General features: G+C 39.7%; 3 protein-coding genes across 3 annotated transcripts in view; 2 read left to right on the top strand and 1 right to left on the bottom strand.

The window, feature by feature from the left end:
• Window positions 1-3,884, top strand: part of ano8b (anoctamin 8b) — a 40,618-nt gene extending 36,734 nt beyond the window's left edge. The window contains 1 exon segment of the mRNA XM_034080637.2: window positions 186-3,884. Within this exon segment, the coding sequence (XP_033936528.1) occupies window positions 186-908 (723 nt within the window). The 3' untranslated portion in view covers window positions 909-3,884.
• A 155-nt stretch (window positions 3,885-4,039) lies between these two features.
• dda1 (DET1 and DDB1 associated 1) lies at window positions 4,040-7,572 on the bottom strand. The gene is made up of 5 exons (XM_034080638.2): window positions 7,205-7,572; window positions 6,547-6,627; window positions 6,298-6,349; window positions 6,043-6,104; window positions 4,040-5,853 (listed from the first exon to the last, which is right to left on the bottom strand). The coding sequence occupies exons 1-5, from the start codon at window positions 7,211-7,213 to the stop codon at window positions 5,749-5,751; spliced, it is 309 nt and encodes a 102-aa protein (XP_033936529.1). The 5' UTR covers window positions 7,214-7,572; the 3' UTR covers window positions 4,040-5,748.
• A 1,574-nt stretch (window positions 7,573-9,146) lies between these two features.
• On the top strand, window positions 9,147-17,187 carry abhd8b (abhydrolase domain containing 8b). Its single transcript, XM_034081897.2, has 5 exons — window positions 9,147-9,449; window positions 12,863-13,585; window positions 14,247-14,417; window positions 14,605-14,821; window positions 14,908-17,187. The coding sequence occupies exons 2-5, from the start codon at window positions 12,873-12,875 to the stop codon at window positions 15,190-15,192; spliced, it is 1,386 nt and encodes a 461-aa protein (XP_033937788.1). The 5' UTR covers window positions 9,147-9,449; window positions 12,863-12,872; the 3' UTR covers window positions 15,193-17,187.
• Window positions 17,188-17,226: the final 39 nt, after the last annotated feature.

The following is a 17,226-nucleotide window of genomic DNA, read 5'->3' as shown; positions in this document are numbered from 1 at the left end:
TTTTAGAGAAAAACAATGTGTAGAACAATGAGAAGAGATTAGGATATAGTGGAGCTATACAGTAGTAATGCAGAATTCTTAGTAAGGGATTTGTTCTAATGGTAGCACTGCAGTATTGTAATGTGTCGCTAGGTTAGTGCTGAATCTGGTAAATACATTATGGCACTGTTTCCCTTCCTCTGCAGAAGCATGAGCGACAGGCGCAGCAGCATTACCAGCAGCTGCAGAGGAGGAAGAGGGAGGAGGAGGAGAGGCAAAGGCAGGCAGAACATATGGCCCGCAGGGAAAAGGAGAGGGATGAGAGCAAGGGCGACTCCTCTGGGGATCACCACCACGATAAAAGTCACAGCAGTAAATCACGCTCTGGAGGAGGGTCCGGCAGCGGCTCGGACAAACCCAAGAGGCCCAGCTCTCTGTTGGCCAACAACAACGTGATGAAGCTGAAACAGATCATCCCGCTGCAGAGCAAGTTCTCCTCGAGTGGCGCCCGCTCACCTCAGTCACCCACTGGAACTGAGCCCAAGCTGCCCGGGTTCCTGAGTTTCAAATTCCTCAAATCACCTGAGAGTAAGAAGGAAGTCGCCGCTGCTTCTGCCGCTGCAACCACAGCAGCAAATGCCACAGCATCATCTTCATCATCAGGTAGCAGCTCTCAGGAGCGTTCTCAGTCACCCAGCAAAGCCTTCAACCCTGGGAAACTGTTTAACTTTGGGAAATCTGAGGGGGGGACCTGTGTGAACGGGGCTGTGCTGCTCAGACCCGGGGAAGGATCATCCTCACAGGCGTCAGACAGACAGCCATCCAGGTCTGACTTGAACGGTGTTCCAGACGAGATCCCCTCGCCTGGGGGGGAAGGGTCAGAGAACGGACATGCCACAGACTTGGACCCCAGCAGCTCTAAAGTCTAGTAGCTCCGGAGAGAACAGACCTGGTCGCTGGTTACATCTCCACAGCAGAAGTGATGGGTTCACTGTGAGGAGACGCCTGACCTACCTTCTATGCTCTCACACACTATGTGTAGAGGTACTTGAAGCAGAGAGAGGACACAATGAAACGAATGATAGGTGACTTGTTTAGGTTTTCTTTTTTGAGGAGGAAAAAAAGACAGGCTTTATAGAAAGACATAAGCCCTCTTATCATGATTAAATAAACACACACACAAACACACACACCCTACACAGACATACAAATCCTTCCTTGTCTGCAATACATAAAGAAATGCATGTGCTGCGTTTCTAATATTTTTAAGCCTTTAAAGCGAGGAGCTGTGTTTCTTGATTTCTTCTAGTCATGAATTGTAAAGATGTCGTTGACCTCTCACTAGGACATAATAGCCCGTTGAAGGAAAAAAGATATAAAAATATCAACAGTGGTACGAAAGGATTACAGATTGTACTTCAAATAACTTCTGAGAGTGTTTGTAGCCGTTACAACACAAGTGACCATTAGCTTTTGTCTGATTTTTAACTGTGAGGAATTCTTGGGCCCTTCACTTTTATATTGAAGTGAAAAAAATGGAAAAGCAATATTGGTCACTTATAAATATTATCATCAATTATCACGCGACTCCTCCATTAATTACATCCCTGATGCATCACCAGCTTTATTTTCAAAGCAGAAGTGATGTCTGAGCTCTGAACATTTCTTCCCATCCTGTGACAGTGAGCTGATTTTTTCATAAAAAGAAAAAACGTTGTCAAGCTGTCACATACCAGTATTTTACCATGAGACCATTGGGAAAAGAGAAAAAAAGAATGTGCAAAATGGCTGTTGAGGGCTGTTCTCCATCCAAGCCCATGGAGAGCGTTGTAAACACAGATGGGGCTCCATTGCAATCAGTCTACCCCAGACTTGGCTAGCGAGCGTAGAGGTAAAGAAGTCACTTTTGCACTGAACCTGCATTAAAACAACGTGTTCTGCAGGAGAGTGGACTGACACCAGCCTGCCTCATAACATTATGCAAAAGCTGGATTTTTTTAAATTCCTCCTTTCACACGGTACATGTTATCTAATTACCTGGCCCTGGTTTTTTTCTACAGTTGTTAATATTATTTATGTTGAGCTCCATATCTCTTTTTATACACACCATTTGCTGGATTCTTTCAGCATTGCAGTGCTGACGATGGGAGTTTTAATTTTTGAACAAAGGCGGTATTTTTCAGTCTATACTGTTAACCCAAGCTGTATGCGTACTGTATGTTCTGTTAAACATGTACTTAAACACTGTTCCATCATCTACCATTAACAGGTATTTCACTTCTGCTGGGTCAACAGAAGGTGGCGCCAGAGCTTATTTGTATAGCAAAACATTTTTGTTAGGCAGCTTCTGATGTACTATTGACCCCTAACACCAGTGTCTAGTCATCAGTATACATCGGTCAACAACATTAGGCTGCAGATTAGGGAAGTCTTTGCAAGGAAGATGTATCAGGGTTACATTTGATTAGGTACGCACTGATACACGTTTAGAGGCCATCAGACTGTAGGTTGAGACAGAAACATTAACTATGCATTTCCACACCATCACCTCTGGCTAGGATTTTGGCAATAACACTGAGTTGTAAGAGACTTACTTGTACTCCAAGTCTAGACTCCCTCACCTGCAGCACATATCCTGCAGCACTCATCCTCTATGCATTGTTTCTTTCTGTCCCTGCAATGTCCACTGTCAGCTCTCTCAGTTTTGCTCTTTCTCAGATTTTATAAGAAATCTTCCATGACTCAAGGTAATAAGCATAATCTCATCCTTCGTTTACAGTATCTGTCTAGTCTAGGAGCAAAGTTGACATTGAGCATCAAACAGTTTGTGTATATTTTTATGTTGATGCTTTTCATGCGTCTGTCATTTCTCGAGGAGTATAGTCCAGCTTTAAGTCAAATGCCTAAAAGTACTTCCACATAGCTTACTGACTTGCAATGCAATAAGGAAATAGAAAGGGCATCAATTTTGTGTTCACAGCATCACTTCACTGTCAATCTACAGCATGTTCCTTGTTTATATTTGGAAGTCATGGCTCATTATAGATGTAACATGAGAGGTGCAAGGCTGAGAGATATGTGATATCTTCTATCAAAGACAGGTCATTGTTAAAGGGACGCATGGTAGAGAACAGGATGGGGTAGTAGTCTCATCCAAACCTTTATTCCTGCAGCATTTGGATTTCAGGGCTGAGTGACATTATGATGCAGTAGAGTCCATTTATTGTTGTTTCAAAGTTTGTGAACTTCTGTATTGAAAATAACAAGACAATTTATAAGCAGAGGTGACTCAAATGAGAAAGCGGAGAAAAGAGCAACAGTTTAGGTCCTTCCTCGATGTTTGTAGTTCCTTCTTATTCAGGGAAATCTTACAATTCAACGTCATACACTACATACTTCCTCCAGGTCGGTTAATGCTATCTATTCATATCTGATTTCATCTTTGCATTCTTAACAGCAGCAACTGCAAATTGTTAACACGGAGGTTCTTAAATACGCATTGAAAGCTTGACAGACAGCACTGGGCCAAGCACAGGCTTCTCTTACATAAAGACACTAGCTCAGACAGGCCAAACTTATAAACTGTCTGTAATTCACTTTCAATGCAACAGCGTTTTTTGTAGGATTTCGGTTTATGTAGACTGTCTAATGTGAAACCAGTAGGAAAAGACTGAATGTAGTCATTGTACTTCTTGTGCTTGGGAACGGATGGGTTTATCATTAAAAAACATTAAAAACCTGACCCGAACATCTTCATGAAAGCCTCACTTACTGAACACCGTTTATTCTTCCAATGAACCACTGTAAAATAAATATCTTTTAAGAAAAATACTGGGAAATGGGATTATTTATTTCTTTTAATTTATTTTGTCATATTTTTGTAAGACCTGAACAATAGTTAATAAAACTATTTCAAATGCATTTCATGTGTGTTGTGACCAAGTTATTTCAAAATCCCAACTGCACATTCTTCATTCACAACACATTTTAGGTATCAGAACATCCTTTAAAACCAGCATTTAAGACGTGTGATCACAAAGTACCACATGACGAGAAAAACCCAATTTCAATCCAGTTTTATTTCAGCAAGGTTTAAAGAACATATGTGATCTAACACATGAGAATGGGGCAATGTCAGGGTTTTAGACAGTCTATTTGAGTACAAGCATAATGTGGGTTTTGCTTCAGAAACGGACTGCTAAAGATGACTGACCACACTGTTAAACCAACATTGCAGCACTGACCGATAAAAGTACAGGAAGGACAGGAGGCTTTGATACGAGTCTGCCAGGCAGTGATGTGTTTTTGTTCAGTGTTGTATAGTATATGATACCAATACAAACTGAAGCTCGGGAACAAGGCAGGATGGCGACTGCACTTTGCTGTGCATTCTATGACTGAACATATAATCCACCCCCTGGTTTCATCTAAGCAAGCTCTCAGACAAAAAAACATCCAGAGCTGTCACAAAGACAGGGCGACGAGTACAGCTATCCCATGTTGAAATGTTGTAAGGCCTCTAGGCTAACACCTTCTACAGTCACGCAAGATAACACCACAGCCCCTTTTATTACTGATCCAGAAGTATAATACCCAGCTGTGAAAACATCAACATGCAAGGCCAGGTAACATCCATTGGGCACCGGGGCGCTTTACTTTCAAATCGGTAATTTTCTATTGTGTCCGAGCATGTTTTATTTTACAAAAAGGCCAAGACATACATATTTCATTGGATACTGTCAACTGGAACTGACACTTATTTACACACATCATTTTTTATTATTTTATCCCTTTTCCAGACATTGCTTTCCATAGTTTTTAAATCACTGTCTGAGCTGTTACCTCGTTGTGCAACTAAGAAAAACAAACATTAGAAATTGTACAACTATATATTGAAGATCGTTTTAAGGTTTTTCTTCTTTTGATGAAAGAGAAGCTGAAACTCACAGAAAAACCTATTCCTACTAGGCTCGAATAGCCAGAAGGTGGTGCTAGATGTAAACATATTTCACCAACACAACATTTACTCGACGAGCACGTCCCGGAATAGAATGAAGATATGAATGTTTCACCATGAACACACATGTACAGGGATTCTGGAAGAGTTGCTTCTACTTTGTGCTGATCTTCACAGTGAAGTCTTGGTTCTGTTGAATCAAACAGTGTGGAGAAACCTCGCAATGCCCCCATGTGGTCGCAGAGTGGGCAGTGAAACTGAGAGGGTGGGCACTGTGGCTGGCAGGAAGCTCATTGCCATACATAAACAATTATAGGTATAACAGATTAAAACGTTTTCTTTGCACAAATCAGGACTCTTCAGGTGACAGAAGGCTACACAAGTCATGTACCAGTTTTGAGACTGTTTTTAAGGGTAGTGTCTGACTTGATCTGTCCAGTCCCTCTCTGATCTTAAATCTACTCGGACACTTTTCATTCACTTCACACATACTGTACACACTCACAGCTCAGCATGCATACAAACATTTCATAACCTACACAGAGAATAGCCAACATAAATAAAAGAAATGCCAGTATTTAGTTTCCAACTGACAGACGCTTTCCAATCTTTTCTGGTTACATCGTTTTCACACATGCAATCTTTACACCATAAATGGCTCCTTTGTTGAAAGATGGGAGATTCGAATTCAGGCAAGGAAAGAAATCCTACCATAATGCAGAACAACTAGAAGTATTTCATTCACTGGGAACACTGTTTGGTTGGTTTATACTGGCTATACTCTGTGTATGCAAACACACACTCACACAGTCTTATGAGTCTTCGTTCATCTCTTGACTATCTGTCCTGGCGATTTTCCTTGGGGGTGCCGGACTGTCCCCCTCACCTTGTTCCTGTTCCCTTTTCTTTGCTGCATTCTGTGTGACACAAAGGATTACACAGCAGTCAATAAGACCATTAAAAAAAATGTTTACCTGTCAACAAGCTACCCGACTAGTCTAAAGACCAAACATGACGAGGCTCTTGATGAACTGAGTTCTAAAAGAGACTGTTAGTGAGTGAAGCTACTTTCATAAAATGAACTCCAAGGGACTACACATGCTCACCTTTTTGTCCCACTGCTGATGGAGGTAACGCAGGAGAATGTTGGTTTTCTCTGTTACAATAACTGTAGAACAAACAAAGTCAGCATGTTACCGAAAGAGGTATGTGCAAAGCTATTTTAGATTGCAGCTTCCACAAATATTGCATGTAATGAAACAACATCACTGATCAACTACTGATAAACAAACAGCCTTAATGTGAAAAGAGAACCAGACTTTTCCTCACAGTTTTGACTTAGCTGCGAGTTTGGTACTTACTCTGTTCAGAGGGGTATTCTCGTGTTGGGAGGTACACAGAAGGCCTTCGATTCTGTGAGACAAAACAGAAAAAGGTTATAAATTACAGTTGTGGGGTAAAATTATAAATGTTTGTGTATTATTTAATTAAGGTGTTTTGACAGTGTATGGGCTCACTTTTAGACAATTCCTAGCTTGTTATCCATACAAAACATTCATAGCATTACTATTGACAGTCTGAGGATATACATATTACCACAGGCTACTTACAGATGCTTTACAAACGGAGTCTGCATGAAACCTGCTGAAGTTGCTCTTATTGTAGACCGGAAGTCCTTTCAAGAAATCAGCCTGTGGGAAGAGGGTGAGGTGATGATGATTATACCCTGTGTTTCCATCATCTTGAATTTCATTTAACCTTAAAGACTGCTTGCCTCAGTTTTGAGGACACATTCTACATTTAGAAAACAGGCTGTGGCCATTCATAACAACAATCCAAATGATCGATTGGCATTAGTGACAAGAGTTTTCTAATACAAGTGTGAGAAAGGCGGAGGGTGGTAAGAAACACAGATGAGGAGCACATGAATGTAGACAGAGGATTACTATCAGTGAGTCGGGGTTGGGCGTTCCCTCATCTGAGGAGCCCATGCACGCTCAAGGGCCTACTGCCTTCCCTGTGCCCAGCAGGAGGTGGTGATATCAGAGTACATGCAGCAAGTGGTTTCAAATGAGCAAGTCAGAGCTGAGCCGCTCAGGGAACAACAAGAAGCCGGCTTGTCCTCGGTGAATGAATGCCAACAGTAGAAGCAGGTGTAGCTAGCAGCTATCTGTTACCTACAGTTAGCTAGCTCGATATTACCATATAGCCTTTGAGAGCTGTACGCTTAAGAGAATGTAACAAGGCTGGCGTATCTGGACAAAATACCTTCTCCATGATGATGGTAGAAATTTCCAACGTCGAAACGCCGACTTTTGGTCTTGAGTGGCTGCCTGATGGCAGGCAGTGTGAGTGTGTTACGATTAGCCGCGCTAGCTTACAGGCTAGTTATCTGAGACAGCTGTCCAGATAGGGTGCTCTCGGCAAAGAAAACAACAACCTTCACACACCAGTGGATGTTTCCATCTTAAATCATAGTGTCCATGACAAACTTAAACAACACACAGAGAACGTAACCCGGAATGTAATTTCATGAGTTAGCAAAGCTTAATGCAAAGGACTTCTTCAGCTAACATGATGGCTGGATGGTAGCGATGCATCATTGGTCACGCCCTGAAAGTTCCGATTGGTCTATCCCAATATATCCCACGTGGTAAGAGCTTGACCTGACAGCCAATCATTGAACACAATATATTTGAGCCCCTCCCTAAAACATTTACTCGGAAATACTGGTTCCCCACATGATAAGCCTTATTATAAAAATAATACAAGAACAAGAACTATTACTTCAGTGCTGTACTCAAATGTGAGGTACTTACTGGAGTGTTTCCATGTCATGTTACTTATACTTCAACTCCACTACTTTAACAGTAAATCCTCTAGCATACTTATGCAGCATTAGTTACCATATCTTTGTTTTCCAGTGATCTGCAAATTACTTCATTTTGACTTTGAATATTTCTGATAAACTGAAGGATGACATGTTCCTTTTAAGGATTACATTTCCCTCTTGATTAGATGCAAAATGCTTTGATCTTTCTCTCTGCAAAACCCTTGGCAAAGTTAACACGGTTCTAAAACTGCAATTTGGCTTATATCCTTTTTATTTTAAGTAGGCCTAATATGTTTTTTATTCCTTTTTTTATGTAAATTGTGGCATAGGCTATTTTTAGACATCTCTCTCAAAACTACAGTATTACAGTGTCAATGTCAACGGATACTGTTTTTACGACCATCACATTATACAAAAGGTACACTTTAAATTGACCTAAGTTTTTGCTGCTGGAGAAACACTTAACATTGTAACTAGTTCAGTGGTTTGCTGGCTCCTGCCTCCTGGACTCCTTGCAAATAATTCCTTAGCAACAACAGCCATGGCAACAGCCTCAGCAATAGTTCCCATGATGCTGGAGAATAGGTTGCTGATAAGATGGAGGGAAGTATTCAATGAGGAGACTGATGATTCATGTTAAACAGACATCAAACATGAAAATAGTATAACAATAACTTACTAGAAGATGATATATGCATTTCCTTCCTTTGTCTTTCTGACTTCATACAACTCCAAAACACATCTTGCAAAATGCTTCAAACTAAATTAAAAGTTAAAATGAACTTTTTTGTATCACATTTAGCCGGACTCAAGAATGAACAACCACATTTAAAGGGAGAAGTGGCTCATCAAGCTAGTTTTGGACTGATGGAGATCTTCTGTGAGTTTAGCATCCCATGAACTCTGCTCCCATCACAGCGTATTCGGTATTACACCAATTGTATTGTAAAGAAAAACTTTACAGAGAAAACACAGAGAACACAGAGAAAGATTATTGATTGATTTTTGATAGGGCAACATTTTTGTTGCCCTATCAAAAATCAATCAATAATCTTTCTCTGTGTTCTCTGTGTTTCTATATTGTGGACCAAAAGGTCCACAATATAGAAACAAAGTTATTGTAAAGTTATATGGCTTGTTAAATAAACTAATGTATTACAAATTATCATTATCATGATATTATTATTATTATTATTACGATTATTATTATTATTATTATTATTATTATTATTATTATAAACATACCATTACTACTTTTTAAGAACGTAGCCTAATATAAATGTGTTTTTTTTTCAAATAGTGAAGGTACTGGTTCTCTGTCGTCTCATAACAGCAGGGGGCAGCTCTTCACATCCACAAAGTAAGCCTGGAGGTTGCAATGGTTCAGTCGCACCGAAAGTTGATAGATTGATACAAACCCTCTCCGGTTCTGGAGCTTCTCCTAGCGTCCTGATTTGACGTGGAAGTGCTGCTGAACCAGAGATGGGTTGTAGTGCCTCTGAACCCATGCTGTCAGTAGGCTAAACACTGTCCGCCAGGTGGAGGCTGCCGACAGGACAGCAGATAAATTAGATTATTGGATTGACTGCAACAGATTATAGCTTTCTACATCCTCGATGCTTCATAAGAAAACTACATCAATCGGATCATATTTCTCGCGGAGTTGTTGGAAATACAAAGGTAAGCATTTTCTTTCTGGCCACGTATTTCTCTTTTCACTTGTCTGTGTTTTTGTTCAAGTGTACTTTGTACTTTAGATTAGGCCTACTGGCAACAAACCAGAGGTCGATATCATGTTAGGTTTCAGTTAACCGAGGCTATTATTGAATATTCTAAACATTTTTAAATGAAGTGTATACATAAACATAACAAGGAAAAACAGTTTATGTTCTGGCCTGGCTTTCACTATTCAACTCGCTTCATTATAATTAGTGAATAGAAGGGGACCATCTCCCCAGACATATAGGAGATTAATCCTCCCGAAATTGCCAAATAATCTATTTCAGAATGCAATGAAGAGTTTATTGATCATATTTTATTTTTGCTCAAACTGATATGAAATTATGTCCTATTAAATTAATATGCCAGCATGACGTGTTTACTGAATCAATAATTCATTTCAACAAATGTATTCGCCACAATTGAGTAAAATAAAAAACAGGCTACTTTAATTCAGTTGTTTTTTTTACGATGAAACTGTCTTCCATGAAATATAAATAAAATCAGAAATGTGATGAAATTGTGCCATACAACATGGAACAAGTGCAAGTTCAGGAATCAATGTTATGTGATTCCTGCAGATTATTATTTATCATCAATGAACTGCCTGGTTGTTTTCAATCCCCATGATGATAGTCTGCTCTTTTCTGGGCATCAGTGCACACTGATGGTGTCTGACCTGCGTGAATCGTTACATAACAGCCTCTTGTAGACACTGCCAACAGAAGCCATGTAGGCCTACAGTCGTCAACACAAGAGGAATACAAACATATGTCCAAACGGAAGACTTTAAGAACAGGGAGGCAAACGGATAGTATAATGACGCAGTAAGTTAATATTAAATAAAGTTTACATATACATAACATCGTTTCTATTATTTAGGTATACGTGATTATAGGGTTGTCAGAATAATCTTGATTGATAATTGGGGCGTTAAAGTGAAAGTGTAGCCCTTGCCCTTTCCTTATTATCATTATTGGCCTTTAATAAAAGTAAACACCTGACTGCTCCACTATAGCAGTACTTTAGTGAATGGATTCCCAGATCATTTTTTGTAACTTTACTCAAGGAAAGCCGAAGCAGTGTCCTCCTTTCTAGGGACTCCATCTCCCATTTAATATGTGTTTACACAGGGTTCAGTCCAACAAACTCAATAAATTAGGATATGTTATGAAAGTGAGAACTGAAACATGCATTTGCATTCTGCACAACGCTTTTCTCACATCCTCTCTCACAGGATTCTTTTGCATATGTATTTTTCATTCAATGATATTGTCATTTAAGCCCTTCTTTTAATGCGAACACATCAACACCATCTATTCTAGACATTTAATAATACATTGATGAATTAATATATATGCTGGACTAGAAGGGAGACTGCAATGAAAAAAGTGCCAGGACAATGCATGGCAGGATGGATTGTTTTAATATTATTCCAAGTGTGTGAGTGGAAAATTGCAACTTCAAAGTTTGTCATGATGGATGAATAGGAGTTTTTATGTCCAAAAGGGGTGAAAGTCTATTCTAGTATCAGTATTTAATGTAAATGGAAACTTAAAAACCAGAACAGAATCTGTAGAACAGAATTAACATGCTCGGTCCACAGCAGTGTACAATAATAATAATAATAATAATAATAATCATAATAATAATAATAATCCTTATATTTATTATAGCGCTTTATCAATGACTCTCAAAGCGCTTTACAAATACACATTACACATACAGATCATACATACATGTAATGGTCATCTACTGTGGACAATACCCACAATACGGATACCCACAATACCCACAATACTGCTGTTTGTGTAGGATGTGCAAGTGTAAGCAGAAAGTCCATGAGAATAGCCAGCAAAGCAGGAATGCTGCATTACAATGTGTCAATAATCCACTTATGAAAGCAGCAGCTGATGGGTTGCAAGTGCAAAAAAGATCCAACAAGTCACTCAGAGGGAAAAAGGTTGACTTACAGTGTCACTGTTTTCATGGAGAGAGGAGATTGACAGATTGTGTTGTGTGGATTTAGACAGAGAGAGAGAGCGTATAATCCTCTCGAGCAGGGAGGAGAGCAACAGGAAGGTTGGATAATGCAACCGGCAGAGACTTGCAGACCCTGCTCAGCTCCTTTTCTGTTGCCAGGGTTGATAATTAACTGACAACCTAACACAAACCCATGCAGAGTCTCATCCATTCTTTAGATGTTTACTCCTCTGATGATTGAAGAGTTAGTTGTTTTAGATGGTTGCAATATGGAGTAAACAATAGAACCTTAACTTCTAATTTGCTAAATATAAATGTGTATCCACATGTCATGATGTCGGAAACATACTTACCAGGCCTTACTCTAAAAAAGGACCTTTATTACTGAACATGTAGGTTGTTTGGTGTTTTGACAGACATTATAGCAGTGTGCGCCGGTGCAGTAATCACATGACAGGCTGCTTTAACTCAGGGAGCTATAACTGGTCCCGTCTATTTATACCCTGCAGTCTGCACTGTAGGAAGATGCTGCTCAGAGAGTCTGTGAGAAAGTCTCAAAGGTGTGAGTTGTAGGTAAAAGCAATATGGTAAAAGCACAATAACTTTTGTAATGGTTCATTTCATGTTTCCAGATGCTCGTTTACTGTAAAGATTTAAAGACTGAAGATAAACAGGAAGAGGTTATCTTACAAATTGCATGACTTTTAATCAAACTACTGGTTGATAGAACAATTTTCAACCGATACTGTAAGCAATACAAATAAATGAGAATGTAGAATACAAATCTTGTCAGATATTTAATAAAATAATTACAAGAGAGATGTGTGCTTTAACTTAAAAATATTTGAGCCAGATGTAATCATCTGCTAAATCTTTTACATCTCAATTACCACACACATTGTTAAACATCTTGTTGATGTGTTTTTATTGTGTATGGATTGTCTTTTACACATTTTGCTCTTGGTTTTCTTCTCTTTATTTTCATCTAAAGTTGATTTCTTTCGATATAATGTACTCATTTTGAAATGTAAAATGGCCAATAATAGCAGACATTACCTATTCAGTGGGGCTCCAATAAACAGTAAATACACGTCACCACAGAATGACGTTGATGGGTTGAGGGTGTATATCTATTACAACCTGATTTCACTTAGTAATACAAAGTAATATAGTTGATTTTTATAGTCAATATAAGAAGCTATAGATTTCCCCTTAACCACTGTTTACTGACCCTATAATGTATTTATTGTTGCTTAGTTATATTGAAAACTGGCTTGTTGACATGGTTCATTTTATAATGTTTGTGCCTTTGGTTTTCTGTGACTTGTTTCATTCATGTTTGCATTTGTGTGGTGATTTATGTGTGTTTTATATGATTGTATTCCCTACAGACCGACAGCCATGCTGACCAGCTTTATAGAGGGTCTTCTCTGCTGCCTGTCCTCAAAGTCAACAAACGTTGTTGGTCCTGTAGAAACCTCAGAACTAGCTGATGGCTATGAGTTTGTGGAGGTTAAACCAGGCCGTGTCCTTCGGGTTCGACATATTATCCCTGACCGGCCGGTGGTGGAGGAACCCACTGGGACGGGAGGGACGGTCAGCTGCAAGCGGAAGATCACAGTGTATCGTAATGGACAGCTGTTTATTGAGAACTTGGGTGCAGAGCAGAAGAGCTCCCAGAATGGAGAGACAGAACCAAACAACCCAGTTGAGGTTGAAAAAGAGGGGACAGCTGAAACTGGAGCAAGAGAAGAAGCACCGGCTGCTGGAACGACTGACCAGCAGCAGCAACCCAGGAAGAGAAGATGGAAGCCCAAGCGCACTGTGATGATCGACTGTGAGAGGAAGATATCAGCCTGTAAAGGGACACATGCAGACGTGGCTCTGTTCTTTATCCATGGAGTGGGAGGCTCACTGGATATCTGGGGAAACCAGTTGGACTTCTTCTCTAAACTGGGATACGAGGTGATCACCCCGGACCTGGCAGGTCACGGGGCCAGCTCAGCACCAAAGATAGCAGCTGCATACACTTTCTATGCCCTGGCTGAGGACATGAGACTCATATTCAAGAGATATGCACGCAAGAGGAATATTCTAATAGGACATTCTTATGGGTACATTTACGATCACGACATTGATGTCATACACATTTGAATTGAAAGATTTCCAATAACTGATTATATGTCTTTTTTTGCCTATAATATTAAGAACTATTAGAAGCCCATACATGCATTGTGATCATGTATCTCATTTAAAAAATAGTGTAATACATTGAGTATTGTATCAGTGAACTGAACATTGACATCATGTGATAAAGTGTTTAATCAATTAGTCAATAGTTTGATTAGTCAAGAGCTAATGTGTTTTTTACAAATGTGTAATAAGTTAATGCAAAATGCCCAACATTTAATAAGATAAAGAAAATATAAGATATATATATATATATACATATATTTGCTTTTATCAGTTTAATATAATTGTGTACAAGCTGTATGTCTTACAGTAAGACTATTTAAGATTTAAAAAGAGAAATAACACAATTTCCTTCTTACAAATGAACATTTTAATTCATAAGCAATAAGATGCACTATTGCTCAATGCAAGTCATTCAGGGTTTAGCCATTACAGCTGTTCTTCTTATTTCTTATGATGAACAAGTGAATGCTTTTTATTCCCCAAATGCTTAAATGACACATCTCCACTATCACAAAACAAACAGAATACCCTGATTATTCTGGCCTGTCCTGTAACCATCCTTTTGCTCTGCTCCCCCAGCGTGTCCTTCTGTACCTTCCTGGCCCATGAGTATCCGGACCAGATCCACAAGATGGTGATGATCAATGGAGGTGGTCCCACAGCGCTGGAGCCCAGCCTCTGCTCCATCTTCAACCTGCCCACCTGTGTGCTTCACTGCCTCTCCCCGCTGCTAGCCTGGAGCTTTCTCAAGTAAGACAGACAGCAACACAATAGAAACTGTTTTACCATGAACAGTGCGTTTCTAGTTAAAATAATAGAAACATTGATCATTGTAAACATGTTCTTGGCCAAGTGTGATATATATGTTGTGTTCCCCAATGTTATCAGAATCCTGTAGTTTTTTAAGCTGCTTGTTAATCTGCTCTGCCACCTACAGGGCTGGCTTTGCTCGGCAGGGTGCCAAGGAGAAGCAGCTTCTGAAAGACAACAATGCCTTCAACGTGTCGTCCTTTGTGCTGCGCGCCATGATGAGCGGGCAGTACTGGCCTGAGGGGGACGAGGTCTACCATGCTGAAATCACAGTCCCTGTCCTGCTGGTTCACGGCATGCATGACAAGTTTGTCCCCATCGAAGAAGACCAGCGCATGGCGGAGGTGAGTGGGCCTCATCAACCAAACAATCATAAAGTGGCAGTGCTTTGTTGATGATTCCAAAATGTAATTTCTTGTTATGCTGTCAGATCCTCCTAATGGCCTTCCTGAAAGTCCTGGAGGACGGCAGTCACATGATCATGATGGAGTGTCCTCAGGCTGTCAACACACTCCTGCACGAGTTCATCCTGTGGGAGCCGGCCACACCTGCCCCTCCAAAGAAAGACTCTAAAGCACGTCCAGAAACTGCCAAAGCCCGAACTGAAAACACAAAGTCTTCACCTGAACCTTCTAATGCTCGACCTGCAACTGCAAGGCAAACGTCATCCAACAGCGGCACAGTGGAGAAACCAGACAGCAAGACCAATCAATGACTGAAACGTTAAGCTGAAGCTACCAGTGGTTGTTATACAATGTCATGGCTGGCCATGCACTATTCGAATCCTGAATATCTTAGACTGTTTAGGCTGTTGCAACTGAATGTTGGACATCTGAAAATGTGACCGAATGAAGGGATTCAAGTCTGATCAGTTATGTCAGCTGATGGGCTGAGGGACAGAGAAAAGAGGAGCTGTGCCTTGACGAGACGGAGGGGCGACGGTGAAAATTAACAAAAAAGGTAATTTCTGACAAATTGTCACATGCCTTGCTGAAAGTTATAATATTAGAAAGGATAACACCTGATTGCCTGCTCTGACTTTTCCATTACTGAACTGTGGAGAATAAAAGAAAAAGGCTTTGTATGTAACATTCTCCTGGTTGACTTCTTCTTACGCTGCCCTACGTAAACCAGCAGCTAAGCCAGTAAGCCTTATTGAAACTAGCTAGATGGAAGAAAAAAACGTATTAGTCTACTTCTTAAGGTTGAAAGCTAAAGTAGGAAATTCGTTTTAGAAGCACTTGTAGTTTTATTTGTTTGAATTGTCTTTACATCTCAACAGCCATCGATAAAGCAAATGCTCTGACAATAGAAAAATATATAAAAACATTAGGCAGGCAACATTTCCCAAAACTAACCTGGTAGTACCAAAAAAAGCCATGTTTGTAATTTACGGTAATTTTTATAATGTTAGGTTTTTACTTGTGTGTCAGGGCGGTGGCTTTGCTTGCTTTACTCTTACTCCAAAGTTGCCTACCCAGTTTCAATTTCAAATTGTGACACGCTGAGCTAGCTTTGTGTATCTTTGTCTTGATACCGCAAAATGATACATTTAAATCTCTCACCTTTTGTAGAGCTGAGAGTATTAACAAAGGGAACAGAGGGTTTCATGATACACAAAATGGAACGTCAAACAAATGGGAAGGCATTTTGATTTCGTATTTTGGCAATTGCATCTCAAAGAGGTGAACCAGGATTTGCATTAGAAGTAACCTGACCCACTACTCACCCTAGTAATGATTACAAGTTGCTTCTTGATTCAACAGACACACAAGATGATTTGTGACTGTTTCAGTTGTGAATTTGAAGTGTAACATTATCAAGTACTGATAAAGACAGAAGTGAAAGTACTGTATATTTGCCGCCCCCCATAGAATTCAGTAAAATGTGTGTTCAGTCGAGTGTATCCTATCATAACTTTATATGTAGAAAAAGGGCACATTTCTTAACACTGATCATTTGTACATGATGGGGATGTTAATCAATAATAAGAAGGCTTGTATTGAGATGCTTCAATGAAGTGCAACATCTCACCAAAACTGCATTTTATGTTTTTCATACATAGATTCGTCTTTTTATACTTTTTTTTTCTAATCGTGATGAATGTTTAGAGCTCTAAAAGACATTGTAGCAAGGAATTCACGCGATCAATTGAAGACACAGCTCTGATCACATTTGTTTTGAGACTCAAGCTTGCGTCAGCTTATCATCAATAAAATCATGTTGTAAAAAATTCAAAATTATCCGTGATTTGTTTCAAAGACAATCAGCTGGCAACCATCAGCCAGAAGCCTTCCAGGCCACTGTTGCATCTTTTGATGAACACGGGTCAAGTTCAACTTTTTTGCCATGTGTATTAAAAGACAATGAAATGTGTGTGTGACACTCTCTGCGCCTAAAACAGGGGTACACATTCCCAGAAAGCAAAAGCAAAACAAAAAATAAGCTTGGCTAACAACCCGACAACTGCCAACAGACTTTGATTGAGATATGACGAGTAAACATCAAAATGTGATGTGTGTTTTTTTCAACAGAGCCTACTTCAAACCACTGACAACATGACATCATGTGAACTAATGAAAACTGTTTGAAATTAAGCAAATGATCACATAGAAACCATGGATCAAAATAAGAAGCGGATTAATACAATACTTTTTGGAGGCCTGTAAAGATGTTATTCACATTTTGTAAATCCAGCATGATATAGTATATATAATGTGAAAAAGAATGGGCTTGAGTCTTGACAAAA

Source organism: Pseudochaenichthys georgianus, chromosome 4 (assembly GCF_902827115.2).
Source record: "Pseudochaenichthys georgianus chromosome 4, fPseGeo1.2, whole genome shotgun sequence".
NCBI classification, from domain to species: Eukaryota; Metazoa; Chordata; class Actinopteri; order Perciformes; family Channichthyidae; genus Pseudochaenichthys; species Pseudochaenichthys georgianus.
The sequence above is the reverse complement of the archived record's forward strand: the minus strand, read 5'-3'. Positions and strand labels throughout refer to the sequence as shown.

Coding starts and splice junctions, on each gene's coding strand:
- dda1 (XM_034080638.2), bottom strand. Junction 6,105..6,297: donor AGAATACCCCTCTGAACAGA/GTAAGTACCAAA, acceptor TTTGTTCTACAG/TTATTGTAACAGAGAAAACC. Junction 5,854..6,042: donor ATCAGCAGTGGGACAAAAAG/GTGAGCATGTGT, acceptor TGTGTCACACAG/AATGCAGCAAAGAAAAGGGA.
- abhd8b (XM_034081897.2), top strand. CDS start 12,873: ATGCTGACCAGCTTTATAGAGGGTCTTCTCTGCTGCCTGTCCTCAAAG. Junction 14,418..14,604: donor CTAGCCTGGAGCTTTCTCAA/GTAAGACAGACA, acceptor TGCCACCTACAG/GGCTGGCTTTGCTCGGCAGG. Junction 14,822..14,907: donor AAGACCAGCGCATGGCGGAG/GTGAGTGGGCCT, acceptor TTATGCTGTCAG/ATCCTCCTAATGGCCTTCCT.